The 15,524-nt window shown below is 51.1% G+C and overlaps 2 protein-coding genes across 9 annotated transcripts in view; both read left to right on the top strand.

Moving 5' to 3' along the window:
* The first annotated feature begins 857 nt into the window (after positions 1 to 857).
* On the top strand, positions 858 to 8,086 carry LOC147252765 (zinc transporter ZIP1-like). Of its 2 annotated transcripts, none has more exons than XM_086217563.1 (4): positions 858 to 943; positions 1,538 to 1,784; positions 1,860 to 1,990; positions 3,297 to 8,086. In XM_086217563.1, exons 2-4 carry the CDS (start codon positions 1,610 to 1,612, stop codon positions 3,987 to 3,989), a joined length of 999 nt encoding a protein of 332 aa, XP_086073689.1. In that variant the 5' UTR covers positions 858 to 943; positions 1,538 to 1,609; the 3' UTR covers positions 3,990 to 8,086. The 2 variants fall into 2 exon arrangements, with proteins under 2 accessions (XP_086073689.1, XP_086073690.1); XM_086217564.1 differs by having other exon boundaries at positions 875 to 943; positions 1,554 to 1,784.
* A 254-nt stretch (positions 8,087 to 8,340) lies between these two features.
* LOC147252764 (CREB-regulated transcription coactivator 2) overlaps positions 8,341 to 15,524 on the top strand; it is a 30,062-nt gene continuing 22,878 nt past the window's right edge. For 2 of the 7 annotated variants that reach the window (XM_086217560.1, XM_086217557.1), the window contains exons 1-2: positions 8,342 to 8,634; positions 13,841 to 13,942. In XM_086217560.1, the coding sequence (XP_086073686.1) occupies positions 8,455 to 8,634; positions 13,841 to 13,942 (282 nt within the window). In that variant the 5' untranslated portion in view covers positions 8,342 to 8,454. Of the gene's footprint in view, positions 8,635 to 12,933; positions 13,747 to 13,840; positions 13,943 to 15,524 lie in introns of those variants that run through there. The other 5 variants (XM_086217559.1, XM_086217556.1, XM_086217562.1 and 2 more) reach the window with 4 other exon arrangements.

Here is a 15,524-nt window from a genome sequence, read left to right as displayed (position 1 = left end):
CCCCGACACATGCCCCCCCAGACACATGCCCCCCCAGACACATGCCCCCCGACACATGCCCCCCGACACATGCCCCCCCAGACACATGCCCCCCCACAGATACATGCCCCCCGACACATGCCCCCCCCACAGACACATGCCCCCCCACAGATACATGCCCCCCGACACATGCCCCCCCCACAGATACATGCCCCCCCCACAGATACATGCCCCCCCACAAACACGTGCCCCCCCCAGACACATGCCCCCCCACAGAAACATGCCCCCCCACAGATACATGCCCCCCCACAGACACATGCCCCCCCACAGATACATGCCCCCCCCAGACACATGCCCCCCACAGACACATGCCCCCCCACAAACACGTGCCCCCCCCAGACACATGCCCCCCACAGACACATGCCCCCCCACAAACACGTGCCCCCCCCAGACACATGCCCCCCACAGATACATGCCCCCCCCCCCCCACCTCCACCTCCGTTTCTCTTCTTTTCGTGTTTTTCTGCATGGAGGGAGGCTCTCTGAGGTCACATGATGTCCATTTCCTGGGACCAGGGTTTTGTGGTCTGACAGCCTTCGGCCCCGGAAACACCAAACTACAGAACTACAAACTACTATCTTCCTGTCATCAAATACTTTTACTGCGTTGCTGCAGCTCTCCATGTTGACGAGGCCTGCACGGCTACGGCAGCAGGAACTGCAGGCGGGTTTTGTGTCATAACTCGTTCTTGAATATTTCAAAATGAAATTGTAGAGCGCCACAAATACTTTAAGTGTCAGTAACAGATTTTATTTTGAAAACCGGAAGTGCAGTGTTTCATTGTGTTGCTCTTGACAGCAGCTCCATGGAAAAAAAAAAGGATCAGCTGATGGGAACTGACTCACCACTTCCCGGACAACGGAACTCGTCACCGAGAACAGAGACGAAAAGAAGAACCTTCAGGTGAGTTTGATTCCAGAAAAACTAGAACCGGAATCGACGGAGGAGGACCCGGTGGCACCGGGTCCGGCAGGAGGGTTCTCCCCGAGATCCCGCTGGTTCGGTCTGGCTGTGGTTCTCACGGAGAGGCTGAAGTTGGTGAAGTAATCTCGGAAAGAATCAGAAACGGAGTTCTTTGGACTCGCGTCACTTGTGCCGCTGGCGCTCCGGTTCCCCTAGTCTGGGTTTGGTGGGTGGACCTGCGGTTCCGCCTCATTTCACTCAGATCCATCTTCAACTTCAGGAGTTCTGGAAGCCGTCGATCACGTGACCAGACGAGTCATCGAAAACAATCAAAAGAAGAAAATGTCTGTTTTGAGTTCCCGATCGTTCCTGAGGTGGCGGGTTCCTCCCACCTCCCCACGCGGTTCCTTTGATCTTAATTTTACTGTAGTTTCACTGCAGTTTTATGAATTATTCTGCCTGTGGGGCTGTGGAGGCCCACCAAAGATTGGGGGGGGGGGGGGTGATTGACAAGTGTCTCCGATGTGATTGTCTCCAGTGTGTTTGACAGGTGTCTCCGGCCTGACTGACAGGTGTCTCTGGTGTGACTGACAGGTGTCTCCTCTGCCAGTGTCTCGTGTCTGTCGGTCCATGGCGGCTGTTTGACTCCTCGTGCTACCTGACATCATGTCTGTCGTGGGAGGGGCCTCCTCGTCCCTGCGGCTGCGGACCGACCCGGCCGACGTCCCGGCGCTGGAGATCAAACTGGGAGCGTTGGTGGTCCTCCTGTCCATCACACTGCTCTTTGGCCTCGCGCCTCTGTGCATTGTTCGGGGGGCGGGGCGTTGCAGCGCACCGCTAGGTGCGTGGTGCTGGTTGGTGTTTTCCGTGAACTGGGAGCCTGCCAGTTCTCGCTAACCCTCCTCTGGTTTTGCAGGGTTGCGGCGCCAGCTGCTGGGTTTGATCAGCTGCTTTGCTGGGGGGGTCTTCCTGGCCACGTGCCTGCTGGACCTCCTGCCAGACTACTTGCAGGGCATCAATGCGGCCTTTAGTCACGCAGGCATCACGGTAGGACCCGCCTCTCACGTCTGCTCTGTTTTGATTGGCTGCAAATGTTCAGACAGGAAAGTAGAACCACATTCAGAGAACTTACCTTTTAAAAGCTTGTTGCCATGCCGACAGACCTAACAACACTTGTATCCAGACTCTGACAGGTGCTGATGACGTGATAGTATTTGGTGAGTACTTGTACAAGGTAGTAGTGGGAGTATTTGAGCCATGCAGGTGAAGCTTTGTGTTTCGCCACCTGGATGCGGATATTTGACCTGACTTGGTTCCCTGCAGAGGAACTCTGGTGAACACGAGTGATGAAGGTTCTCTTCATCTCTAACCCTGAAACAACGTGGCGCTCAATCACACCTGGATTTTCTCTTCAGTGTTTCTGGCGAATTATTGGCTCCACTAACGTGTTCCTCTCTGTTCTGGTGCCACAAACACACCTGTCACCTGCCCGACACTGAACACAGCAGACACCTGTGCTAGTTAGCGTAGAGTGTGTGTGTGTGTGTGTGTGTGTGTGGGGGGGGGGGGGTATACCCAGTTGATGCACCTACATCCTCATTTATAAGGCCATTAAGTTTGACGATAGGAACCATGTGACCTGGCGGTCGGTGCAGTCTGAGTGGTGGAGGAGCCAGTGGTCCTGATAACGGCCATGTCATCACATCTGTATCTCAGGCCCTCACATCTGCAGATTTGTGTACTTGAGTCAAAAAGGTGAAACCTCTAGAACACACTGTTCCGCGTCCGTCTTTATCTGACCTGAATCTGCACATCCGCTGGTTTCCTCTCCTCAGCAGGTTTGCTGCGACTGACGGTGGCAGCAGTGAAACTCTGAAACTCAACGTCTGCTTCGAACCTCCACGCCGGGGGAAGGGCGCCACATTGCTACAGGCTTGGGTTTGCATGTGTTGCATCATACAGTATGAACGAACGTCACATTCAGGCCGAGTTCGCATGAGTGACTTTCTGTGGATTTCGCACTCAATCACATTCCTGCCAGGAGGAGCCCACTGAGCACGCTCCGTCAGCAGTGCTGGCTACTTCCTGTTAGCTCTCTGCTAACTCCAATGTGGGTCATTGATGTGAGAATGGAGCAGAATCACGTCCTTGCTGTGATTGGGTGACACTCAAAAAACATCCATTTACATAATTTCCTAACATTTGAACCAGTAACCACGATGAAGGCGTCTCCAGGGGTTGTCTCCATTAGTCGTCTCTAGGGGTCGTCTCTAGGGGTCATGTCCAGGGGTCGTCTCTAGGGGTCGTATCCATAGTTGTCGGTATAACCTGGGTCGTGTTTCTGTCCCGGCAGCTTCAGTTCCCACTGCCGGAGTTCATCATGGCCATGGGCTTCTTCCTGGTGCTCGTCCTGGAGCAGATCGTTCTTGCCTTCAAGGACCAATCATCACTTCCCCTGGAAGAGCGGCGCTCTCTGCTGGTGGACTCCAGCGTCCAGGCCAATGACAGGATTGGATGCCAGCATTCTCACCACTGCCGCCGCGGCTCAGATGAGTCTGACGGGGGCCACTTCCATGTGGACTTTGGATCCCAGACAGCCCTGCGCGCCTTCATCCTGGTCTTCTCGCTTTCTTTGCACTCGGTGTTTGAGGGTCTGGCGGTGGGGCTCCTGGAGGAGGGGAAGGAGGTGCTGGAGATCTGCTTGGCACTGATGATCCACAAAAGCATCATCTCCTTTAGTCTGGCGTTCAAGCTGGCTCAGGGCCGGCTGCGGCGCTCGGTGGTGGCCGGCTGCCTGTTGCTGTTTGCCGTCATGTCTCCACTGGGTATTGGCCTGGGTATTGGACTCACGGAGACCAAGGCGTCGCCGCAGCACCAGGTGGCCCGCTGCACACTGGAGGGGCTGGCGGCTGGAACCTTCATCTACATCACCTTCATGGAGATCCTGCCACATGAGCTCAGTTCTGGCAGGAACCGCATCCCCAAGGTTGCCATGCTGCTGGTGGGCTTCGCCGTGGTCACTGCTGTACTCTTCATCAAACTGTGACAATGGCGCCATGGCAGCAGAGACCCTGAGGTCGCCACTCAGCAGACATCATCAGTGTCCTTGTAAACAAATGTCTCGAATCTTTGAAACCAGAGAAATACCAACCTGTCCATCCAGAGTCAGATCCTATCGGTCATCACTGCTATGAAAATGTTTCACGTGGGCAACCGTCACCTCCAGGAGGCTGAAGAGCCAAACCATCTGTGGTCGTCACTGAAAAAGTAGCGCTGGATTTGTGATGAGTGATGATGCATTCATGCTACATTTAAGGTGCGGTTAGGTTTAGGCACCAAAACACTTGACCTTTGACTTCTGTAAAGGAACATAGAGTTGGGTTAGGGTCAGACGAGATAGAGCCCCTCCTCTAGGGAGGGTTAGAGCGCTGGCGATCTCTTTGGACAGTCCCGGTGGGGAGTCACCTATGAGGGTGGACATCACTCAGAAATCAGAACAGCCGTCCACAAGATCGACTTCTTGCCTCCTCAGAAGACTCCAATGTGTCAATGGACTCATTCTACTTCATGTCAACGAGACACAAGAAACCCTGGTTCAGACTTTCTCAAGCTGTCTCCTAAAGGGCCACACTCACAATCAGGGAAAGTTGCTTTCTGTCCTCAACCCCAGAGACAGAAAAGAAGACTGAGCCTCTCCTCTAAAGAGCTGACACCCAGGCTAGTTAGCTTAGCCCAATGGCTGGTAGTGGGTGGAAGTGTTAGCATCAGCTAGCTCAGGTCCAGGATGCTGGTGTGTCCAGCAGGAATCCTCCTCCTCCTCATCATCATCAGTAGCAGCAGTCGCTCTTCTAGTCCTCAACAAACCTTTGGTTCTGTTGACCCAAGTTCCAGTGGAGCTTTGGAGGTGCTGCGTCAAATCACTGCTCTCAGTCAGGAAAGTAGTTCCGGCTACGTGTCTGATTCTACCACTACAACGTCTCCTCATGTTAAACTGGTATTCATCACCAAGGTTACACACAACCCTCCTGATATTAATGCAGGCAGAGACGGAGCTATGCTAACACTTCCGACCCACCACCTGCCATTGGGCTAAGCTAACTAGCTTGGGTCTGTGCGAGCTGATGCTAACACTTCCCACCCACTGCCAGCCATTGGGCTAAGCTAACGAGCCTGGACCTGTGCGAGCTGATGCTAACACTTCCCACCCACTGCCAGCCATTGGGCTAAGCTAACTAGCCTGGACCTGTGCGAGCTGATGCTAACACTTCCGACCCACCACCTGCCATTAGGCTAAGCTAACTAGCCTGGATCTGTGCGAGCTGATGTTAAAACTTCCCACCCACTACCGGCCATTGTGCTCAGTTAACTGGCCTGGACTTGAGGTAGCTGATGCTAACACTTCCCACCCACTGCCAGCCATTGTGCTAAGCCAACTAGCCTGGACCTGTGCGAGCTGATGCTAACACTTCCCACCCACTGCCAGCCATTGGGCTAAGCTAACTAGCCTGGACCTGTGCGAGCTGATGCTAACACTTCCCACCCACTGCCAGCCATTGGGCTAAGCCAACTAGCCTGGACCTGTGCGAGCTGATGCTAAAACTTCCCACCCATTACCAGCCATTGGGCTAAGCTAACTCACCTGGGTGCAGAGACGAGTGGGGATGGGCAGTGTGTCCCTTTTTAAGATTTACTTACTTTTGTTGTCATGGTTACAGTAATAGTCCTGTGGTACTACGGTACGGTCTTGACTCAATGCTGCTCGTGTGTTCAGTCGACATCCAGCGCTCGACCTGCTCGCAGGGTTGCAAATGTTCCGTTTGAGAGCAGGAAATTCCTTTACTCCTAAAAAGGTTTAGAAACCAAGTTGAACAGCGAGATATTAAGGACAGCATTTTTTTCCACAGTGTGGCGCGTTCACTGCCTCGTGAAACATAACTTGACCCCTGACCTTGTACATTTCTGTCAGCTGTTATTCAGGTTTGCCAGGTGTGAGGTTAGAAGTGACCTCATCAACCTGCCAACAACCATCTTGCACCGATCATGACGTGATTTGATGTTTGGATCTCCAGCTCGTCGCTCAGAAATCTGCAGTAAAATCGAAAACGTGGGTTTTGTGAGTTCTCGTCTGATGAGGCGGCGAGCGGGACGACGTCCAAACCTTCGCCTGCTCTCTCGTGTTCTTTTACAAGTCGGTGGAGCAGAGAATTGCTGAGCTCGGCAAACACGAGCAGCTGCTCAGAGTTCAGTGGCTGGAACAGCAGGAAAGTTTGTCCTAGAAATCAGAAAAAGGAAATGTTGATATTTTAGGTAACAAACTCAGAAACGTATTTTTGTAATTTCACCAAAGGTTTGATCAGAAGTTGTGACTCCTTTAATCTCTGTGCTGATGAATGTATCAAGATGTGTCATATTTTATATTGTGATCAAACAGGAAATTACACTGTAAAACTCCTCCGGATCGCACGCCGCTCTGAATCGGAATTTGTTGTTTTCAAAGAAACTTCGGACCTTGACTTTTAAAAAAATAAATAGATAACTTTATTTGTAATTTGCACCTTTTTGTCTCAAACACAGAATGAATCTAAAAAAAAAATCAAAAGGGAAAAAATGGAATTAATTATCGATCTTCGAAATCTGAGTTTTCAATCTTCAAGACGATGAAATAAAAAACAATCTGTGCTCAGATAGTTTCAGTTCTTGGGTTGTGGACGCGTTTGACTGACATCTCAGCTCCTTATGATGGGGAGGTGGTTTTCACCAGACCAGTGACTGCTGGTTGGCGCCCGTCATGTTGGAAGAGCATTCAAGTGCCTTGAGTAGCTGAAACAAAAACGACTGTAAGGAATCACAAGTTTCCACTTGTTGATGCTTCTCTCATATTTTTTGTTCATTTTATTCACGTTTTGATTTGTTCCAATGGCGTATTTCATTGTTATTACTCATTCTTGATTTATATTAAATTTATTTGACCTTTTCTATTTGTTTTTTTTATTAATTAATTTTACTAATTTGTGTTTCTATTACTATTTAGTCATGTGCCCCAAAAATTATTCATCAAATTGCATTAATTGGTAATTGCATTGTGATTGCTGAAGCGTTCATTGCTGATGATCAAAACGGCCTGACACAGACGGACACCAACCAAACCCCAGCGCCAGGGTTCGGCTCCCGGAGCGCCGCTCTGGTTAGCAGGAGACCAAAACTAAAGACTTTCTAGTTCCCGATGTTTTGATTTTATTGGAATTTGCATTTTCTTTTGTTCTGACTTTTAACTCAAATCAGCGTCCCTCAGTACTAAGATGAAGGCCTACCAGCTGACCTTTGACCTCTGACAGTACTCACGCAATACTTGTCAGTGCAGTAACGAAGCTCCACCGCCAAGAGGCGCGCCGCCACTTCCCTCCTCATACAACCGAAGCTCGTGTGAGTGGACAGGTGAGTCACTCGGAGGCGTGAAGGGATCCCGAGTCTGGTTCGGAGGGGGGCGTTCACGCCTCACCCGCCACTGCTGCGCTCTGGTCCCACAGTTGTTGCCATAGAAACCAAACCATACTGACCAGGAACTGCCCAAATCTGTCAGTTATACTTTGATTGTTAATTAATTTACAGGCAGGACAAGAGCAGAATTTACATGAAGAAAACATAACGTGAAAGTATTTGTGGTTTTGCTTTATTCTATTTGTGTGTTAAGCAGTTTGTCTTCTTTCAAAATGATCCCTTTTCTGTTGTATTTCTTCTACCTTTTGTTTTATGTCATTTTATCTTGATTGTACAACTCTACTACTACTTTTTGGATATCCTTCCGTGCTTGTTTTTTGGCACAGCATTTTATTTATCACTGGTAATTTAGTCATTTTTATGTGTTTTTTTTCTTTCCAATATGAGGAGTCTTGATTTAAAACAAAAAAAAGCATTTTCAAAAATATTTTCTGGAAGGAAATCAAGAGTCTACAGTGAATGGAATTCCTCTTCTTTGTGTTAGTTGCCTCGGTTAAAATCAGCATATAAAAGGGGTTCTTATTCAAAGTGGAATAGATGTTTTTATTTGTGTCGCCAGATTCCCTGTTTAAAGCACAATTATAGAGGAATTATTCCATCGGCAGCTGTAAACATTTAGAAACAGAAATACCGAAAGTGTCAAAATAAAAGTACATGTTCTACATGATATTTGTATTCTGCTGTTTGCTGGCCTCACATCTGAATCTCCAACATGGAGGACAAACGTGACTCTGCAAAGTAACTCGTAACTAACTAGTAACTGATGGGTTCAAACTGATGCAGTGGAGTAAAAAGCACACTGTTTCCTTTGTAAAGTCGAGGAGTAAAAGTTCAAAGTCTCCTGGTATTTATGAGTACACACTCTCCGCTGCACTGAAGTACTTGAGTGAAAACGGTGGTTTCCGCCGCAGTCGGTGCGCAGATGTCGCAGCGGAGTGAGCGCTCTCCGCACCGCCGCAGCTCTGCGCTCAAATCGTTCCACTACGTCAAGTCGCCCCGTCCGCTCGGCGAAGATGTCTGCGACGGGTACAGGCGGCTGTGGACCCGGACCTGGACCCGGACCCAGCCCGGGCGCCGGGTCCGGAGCCTCGAATCCCCGAAAATTCAGCGAGAAGATAGCGCTGCACACCCAGCGGCAGGCCGAGGAGACGGCCGCCTTCCAGGAGGTCATGATGGACATCAGCTCAACCAGGGTGAGCCGAGACGGCGGCAAGGGAGGAGAGCTGCCCGGAGGAAGAGGCCTTGCGTGGGCTTGTCGGGCTCCGGGGGAACTCTCCCTCCTGCCTCTCCGCGTCGCTCCGCTTTTTAGTTGCGTGTTTTTGTCATAGAGCGGCTTCACGCAGTTGAGTTTGCGGCTTTTCTTGAATGTCGAGAGTCCACCAAGGAGTCGCTGCTCGCTTCCGTCGTGAGCGCAGTTAGCCGAGCTAGCTAGCGCGGCTAACTGCGCTTGTTTACGAAGTTACGTGAACGTCGCTGTCACTCCGGTCCGCTCCCCGACCAGCTCCCGTCCCGGGTCCGCTCCCGTCCCGGGTCCGCTCCCGTCCCGGGTCCGCTCCCGTCCCGGGTTCGCTCCCGTCCCGGGTCCGCTCCCGTCCCGGGTCCGCTCCTCGCTCTGCGTCGCGTCTCTTCCACGTCTGTGTCTCACTCGACTTCCAGGCAGTTTTGCTCCACCGGTGACTTCAGCTGTCATACATCCCACAGAGCGGGTGTCCAGAACCCTCCACCTCAGCTTCGGGCTACGCGCAGCCGCCGGAGGCTGCTGGCAGGCGGGGACGGGGACCTCAACGACCGGAGACTTGCGCTCCATCGTAGATGCGCAGTTAACGGCGCACGTTTAGGTCGTGAGCACGAGTTAGCGTCAACAATGCGAAAGCGTTACCTCGGTTTGGACCTGAAACTGGTCCTGACGGGTTTAACCTGTAAACTAGGCCACAGTTAAGATGGAATTTGACCAGTAGCTTTATTTTAGTAGATTAAAATATCAACATAAATCTGTGAACGTTGGGAGACTCTGGAATTTATGGGCTTTGATGCTAGCTGGCTGTTAGCATGGTTGTTAGCATGGTTGTTAGCATGGTTGTTAGCTCAGGATGCTCCACTCAACCGACCGCAGCGTCGGTGAATCACTCGTGTGTGTGTGTGTGTGTGTGTGTGTGTGTGTGTGTGTTTGTAAAAAACCCTACATTGTTCAGGATGCGTGATATTAGTTTTGTTTTGTAATTTATTGGCCCGTTTGTTTTTACTGTAAGAACAATCTTATTTGACATTTTGTTAGACCTGTCAAACTGACATCCATCCATCCGCCCCCGGTCCATGGCAGGGCCAACACATAGAGACAGACAACCATTGGCTCTCCCAGCCACGCCTATGGTCAATTTAGAGTCTGGATTAACCTGGTCCCTCTTGATGTCTTTGGACTGTGGAGGAAGCTGGAGTACCAGAGAGAACCCAGCAGGAACAGGGAGAACATGGAGACTCACCCAGAAAGACCCCGTGCTGCAGCCGGGGCTCCACCCACAACCTTCTTGATGGGGGGCCACAGGGAGGACCACTGCTCCACCCACAACCTTCTTGCTGGGGGCCACAGGGAGGACCACTGCTCCACCCACATCCTTCTTGCTGGGGGCCACAGTGAGGACCACTGCTCCACCCACAATCTTCTTGCTGGGGGCCACAGGGAGGACCACTGCTCCACCCACAACCTTCTTGCTGGGGGCCACAGGGAGGACCACTGCTCCACCCACAACCTTCTTGCTGGGGGCCACAGGGAGGACCACTGCTCCACCCACAACCTTCTTGCTGGGGGCCACAGTGAGGACCACTGCTCCACCGGGCCACTCAAACACGTGTATTCATTCGAAAGTAATGAAGTTTTTCTTCCTGGAAAAGCCCAGAAATTCTACATCATTGTTTGTAGTCATTAGTCAGGTGAAAACACCAAAGTTTTGCTGCTTGCAGGCGCGTTGCAGGGCTAGAATAGCGTTGCTAATAGCGATTATTTCAGCTGATGATGAGTGAAGGGATTGCCGATAGGAGAGTGACGTCATTTCTTGCCTCATTATTCACGTTGCAAAACCTGTGAGGATGATTGTGGTGGAACGTTTGTGGGCCTCTGTATCAAACAGAGACGTTTTCTCAAGTATGTAGACGGTGATGCAAGCGCGGCGTCTCTGCAGCTCCAGAGTATTACATTACACCATAATATTGAATTTAAAGTCGTATTTTTGACACAGTTACCCTTTGACAGCTTACCCTTCCTGCACGTCAGATGTTTCCATCAGCAGGGTTTATCTCGGGTCGCTTTGTCTTTGCTCATCTGTCTATGATGAAGAAACAACGCAGTTAGTTTGTAATTTGTGGGCTTTTCCCAATGTTCTGGGAATATAGAAGAACTTTTTGAAGCTGTTTATGTGGGGTTGGTTTCAGTGGATTTTATGTAAAATATCAGACAAACTTGTTTGCGTGGTATGTCGGTCGGCCTCGGCTCTGGCAGATCAGTTCTGCAAAGGTGGTCGTATCAGCAAACCCTCCGTTGAGCATCGCTAGTTTGTGCTGTTGAATTGCTGGTGTGTGAATGTGGCATCAACGTGGTGTTGTCGTCACGGTAACGCTGCTCGCTGGTGGCTGACCCATCGCAGCGTGGGTCTACTTCAGGCCGCTGTGATTTACTGCTGATGATCATTTCTGCTGGCGTGTGTTTACGGCGGAAGAGAAGCTTGGTTGTCCGTGATCTAACAGTCGCACGCTGCAGCCGGTTTCAGGCTCTGAGGGGTCTTCTGACTCAACACCAGCAGCAAGCAGACCTCCACTGACGGTGCCACCACCCATCATGTTTCAGCAGGACTGCTTCTTCCCGGAGGCCGGATGTTTCATTTTGATGTGTTCAAACCTCTGGTAGAGTAAAATGATGACTTTATTTATTGGAAGGTCAAAGGTCAATGTCAATGTTCAACCCTCTGAACACCACAACCTGCTGGTGAGTTTGAAATCAGGCTTTCCCTTCCTGTCTGACTCAGGCGCACCGCCTTTGTTCAAAATGCCATTTTTATTTGAGTCAGAAGGGTTGATTTATGTGCCCAGAGTTGTGCCTGAAGGGGTTTACTTGTGCCTGATGAAGATCCTGCTGCTGTCGTGTCTCATCGTCTTCTGGCTGTGGACGCTTTCCTCTTGTTTTGTGAGTTGCTGCTGCATCGCTGCTGTGGTCCAGCTAACAGTGGACATCATCTGTGTTTGGATGGGCAACTTTGTCGGCCCTAAAGTTTGTATGAGTCAACAAGAGTTTTGTTTTTCAGGGAAAACAAACTGTTGGCCATCTCAGTCTGCCACGACTTCCTTTTGAGCACAGTATTTGTGCATGTCACATAACCTCAGATGCAGGAACTGTCCCGATTGCCGGACTGGTTTTCTTCAGGATTCGGTACGGCAGCTGGGATTTTTTTTTCCTGGAGTTTGTCTCAGAATTCTTCAGGGGAAAAAAAAAAGGACCCAGAGAAATATTACTGGACGAAAACTAGAATTGCTGCATTAAGCCTCCTTTAGTTCCACCAGCTGTTGAGGTTTTCTTGTGATGGTGGCTGGTGAGCTGTGGGTTACTGAGAGCGGCCGTCAGCTCGATGGAGCTCTTCCACAAGTGACTCAGCTACCGGCATTTATCACGTCGAAGCTCTGCGTCCGCACTTTCAGAACTCCTCTCTGGCTCTCAGAGCAGCGCTGCAGTTCCATCTCATTCCTGCTTCCTTCAGGAGATTAATTCAACCTGGACCCCACGAGAAGCTCATCAGCTACCAGGAATTTCTCCTCGCTGGATAATCATGAGGTGACTGGCAGCAGAAACATCGCTGTCACACGAACGAAACCGCCAAACAGCTTTAAAAGTGAGCTGCCCGTTGAAGTTGACTACGATTCTCTGAAGAGAATCTTTGAGGAACAGAAATGTGTTTGTGACCAAGGACGCAAACCCAGATAGAGAACAAGGACGCCTCAGATTGGAGATGAAACCAGTTCATCACACTCGAAGAAACGAGGCCGGGGGGGGGGGGGGGGGGGTGCGTGTGACCACATGCTGGAAATATGTACTTTCATTTCTGGGCTTGCATACTAGAACAGTTTTTCTTGAGTTTAAATTTTCACTTGGTTGATTGTTTCTGGTTCGCAGCAGGTTAAAACACTGCGATCTGAGCTGCTGTCACTGGGGACAGCGTCAGCATCCACCGCTCCACCAGAGGAGCCATGAGGTCCAGAGGAAACCTTTGTTTTGATTTGTGGTTTGAATGAGGCCACGTTTCTCTCGTGAGTTTGTTTGTTGCCCTCTGATACCTGATAACCTGATGAAGGAAGAGACGCAACCACAAATATGACGATGCTGCCAGATGAAGAACCAGCAGCACACAGACTTTAGGAAGCGCGTGAAGAGGATGGAGCTCTGCCCCTCACCCTCTCCTTGGTCTGCGCAGCTTCAGGTGATTTCATCCAGTTCTCCTGTGCTGCTGCTTTGGAATAACCGCCAAATTTGTTGCTCATCATCAGTCATTAGTGATGGGAAATCATTGCGGTCCATCCATCCATTGTCTTCCGCTTATTCTTGTTAACGGTCGTGGGGGGGTGGAGCCTATCCCAGCAGCCTTCCCCCTGGACAGGTCACCAGTCCATGGCAGGGCCAACACATAGAGACAGACAACCATTGGCTCTCCCAGCCACGCCTACGGTCAATTTAGAGTCTGGATTAACCTGGTCCCTCTTGATGTCTTTGGACTGTGGAGGAAGCTGGAGTACCAGAGAGAACCCAGCAGGAACAGGGAGAACATGGAGACTCACCCAGAAAGACCCCGTGCTGCAGCCGGGGCTCCACCCACAACCTTCTTGCTGGGGGGCCACCGTGAGGACCACTGCTCCACCCACAACCTTCTTGATGGGGGGCCACAGTGAGGACCACTGCTCCACCCACAACCTTCTTGCTGGGGGCCACAGTGAGGACCACTGCTCCACCCACAACCTTCTTGCTGGGGGCCACAGTGAGGACCACTGCTCCACTGGGCCGCTTAAAATCATTGCGGTGAATATGTAATTATGTGGGATTTTCCAAATGTTCTGGAAGGAAAGACAAACGATTTTTAACCTCCACACTTCTTGCATGTGGTTTTCTGAATGTGAATATCGTTTCATCTCGTTTGTTTTCAGATCAACTAGACGTCGGTAGAAATCCTTGCTAGCAGAGCAGGCTGGCGTCAGTGTGTGAATCAGGCAACACTGAAAAGCTCTTTATGAAAATGTCCCATTCATCAGCAGACTTAGCTGGCAGTTGTTGAGTGAGTGAAGCTGATCCTAGGTCAGCTACTGATGGTCCTGGTATTAAATCCTTCATTGCTCGTTCTGAGTAGTCCGTTCTCTCTGTCCTTCCAGCTCCAGGCACAGAAGCTCCGTCTTGCCAGGAGTCAGGGTCCGTACTACGGTGGCTCGTTGCCCAACGTCAACCAGATTGGCCGGAGCCCTCAGGACCTCCAGGTGACTGACCGCCGCCACACCCCGCGACTACAGCACACATGGTAGCTTAGTTAACCGGCCGGAGCCTGGCATCAGTCTGACCTGGAGGTCAGAGTGTCAGGCTTCATTCCCACGGGCTCAAAGACCCACAAACACCTGCTTACACTCGGGTTTCTCCTGCAACAGGAACAGCTTCCTGTATTCAGGCCCGGGTCACGTGACCCGGCAGCAGACACTGGGCTTTATTGATGGGAACACAAACCTGGGTTGATGTGGTCATTTGTGCCTCGCACCTCCAACCTCAGACCCACGTATGGTGAGCGGTCGGCGCGGTGTTAGGCATGGACGGATGTTGGTTATCACCTAGGAACCACAGAGACTTCTCCAGAGGTCAGGTGACGTGGAGCTGGACTCCTTTGTGCTGCGTCACCAGAGGCTGCAGCTCCTCACCTCTGAGTCATCTGGGTTTCCCATCAGTGGAGCCGCAGAGCCAAACTCATCCTGTAATGGAAGTTTCTCATCGATGTCCTCCTCCTCCTCTGAGCTCCAGCCAAGATGAGACTCATCTGGCAGCAGGTTGTGGGGTGACTGGCAGCTCAGCCGGGAGGAAGTCGTGGATGTCGGTTTTGTCTGCAGCGCACGAACGCAACACCAGACTGAGACAGAGGTCCCAGTTTAACCTCAGTTTAGCAGCTGTTTATGGTTCAAGTTAATTTAAGAATGTGAGGAGAACTTTTATCGTGAAATATTCACCTATTTTTTTGCATGTGTTTCCTCCCAGAAAACCCCTCAGTAATTTTAGACCCGGTGAATTGCGTGGACGTGTTGTCACTGTTGTGATGTGTAAGCAGGTCACCTCCCATCAGAGCACTCGCCAGTACACCTCAGTTCTAAAGTAGTGAATTCAGTCTCATGCCACGAATGAGTCTGGGGGTCGTGCTAAGACCAATTAGTACGCTGGTAGAAAAACGCGCAGCCCGAGGGTCAGGACAGATGCGCCGGCGTCCCCGACGGCTGACTGTATGCTGACAGTGTCAAATTATGAGAAAGCAATCAGTCAGCTGCAAAAATAATAAACCCTCCAGAACCGATGGTTTGGTTTCAGTCAGGCTCAGCCAGACACGGACGGTCTGGTGCTACCGGGGGCGTCTGTCAGGGCAGGCTGGAAATAAACGCCATCATGTGGGCTTCAGTAGTCGTTCGCCCATTTGGAGGAACGCGTGTTGAAGACGTAGAAGACCCCCAGTTCACATCTGCTGGGTCCCACTCGAACTGCACCTGGGACGAGTTCTGGACTTGATTTTTATAATGTATGTCTCTCTCTCTCTGTCTCTCTCTCTTTGGGGGTGTCTCCCTCTCTCTCTCCCTCTCTCTCTCTCTGTGGGGGTGTCTCCCTCTCTTTCTCCCTCTCTCTCCCTCTCCCCCTCTCTCTCTCCCCTCTCTCTCCCCTCTCTCTCTCTCTCTCTCTCCCTCTCTCTCCCTCTCCCCCATCTCTCTCTCCCTCCCTCTCCCCCCTCTCTCCCTCTCCCCCTATCTATCTCTCTCTCTCCCCCTCTCCCCCCTATCTCCCTCCCTCTCCCCCCTCTCTCCCTCTCCCCCCTAT

This window comes from Aulostomus chinensis, chromosome 11, assembly GCF_037954235.1.
Source record: "Aulostomus chinensis isolate RoL2024-O1b breed Wild chromosome 11, RoL_Achi_v1.0, whole genome shotgun sequence".
NCBI classification, from domain to species: Eukaryota; Metazoa; Chordata; class Actinopteri; order Syngnathiformes; family Aulostomidae; genus Aulostomus; species Aulostomus chinensis.
The sequence above is the reverse complement of the archived record's forward strand: the minus strand, read 5'-3'. Positions and strand labels throughout refer to the sequence as shown.

Bases quoted from the DNA above. Each gene is read 5' to 3' on its own strand.
- LOC147252765 (XM_086217563.1), top strand. From the start codon at position 1,610: ATGTCTGTCGTGGGAGGGGCCTCCTCGTCCCTGCGGCTGCGGACCGAC. The intron at 1,785-1,859 runs GTGCGTGGTGCT...CTGGTTTTGCAG, and splicing joins GCGTTGCAGCGCACCGCTAG to GGTTGCGGCGCCAGCTGCTG. The intron at 1,991-3,296 runs GTAGGACCCGCC...CTGTCCCGGCAG, and splicing joins TTAGTCACGCAGGCATCACG to CTTCAGTTCCCACTGCCGGA.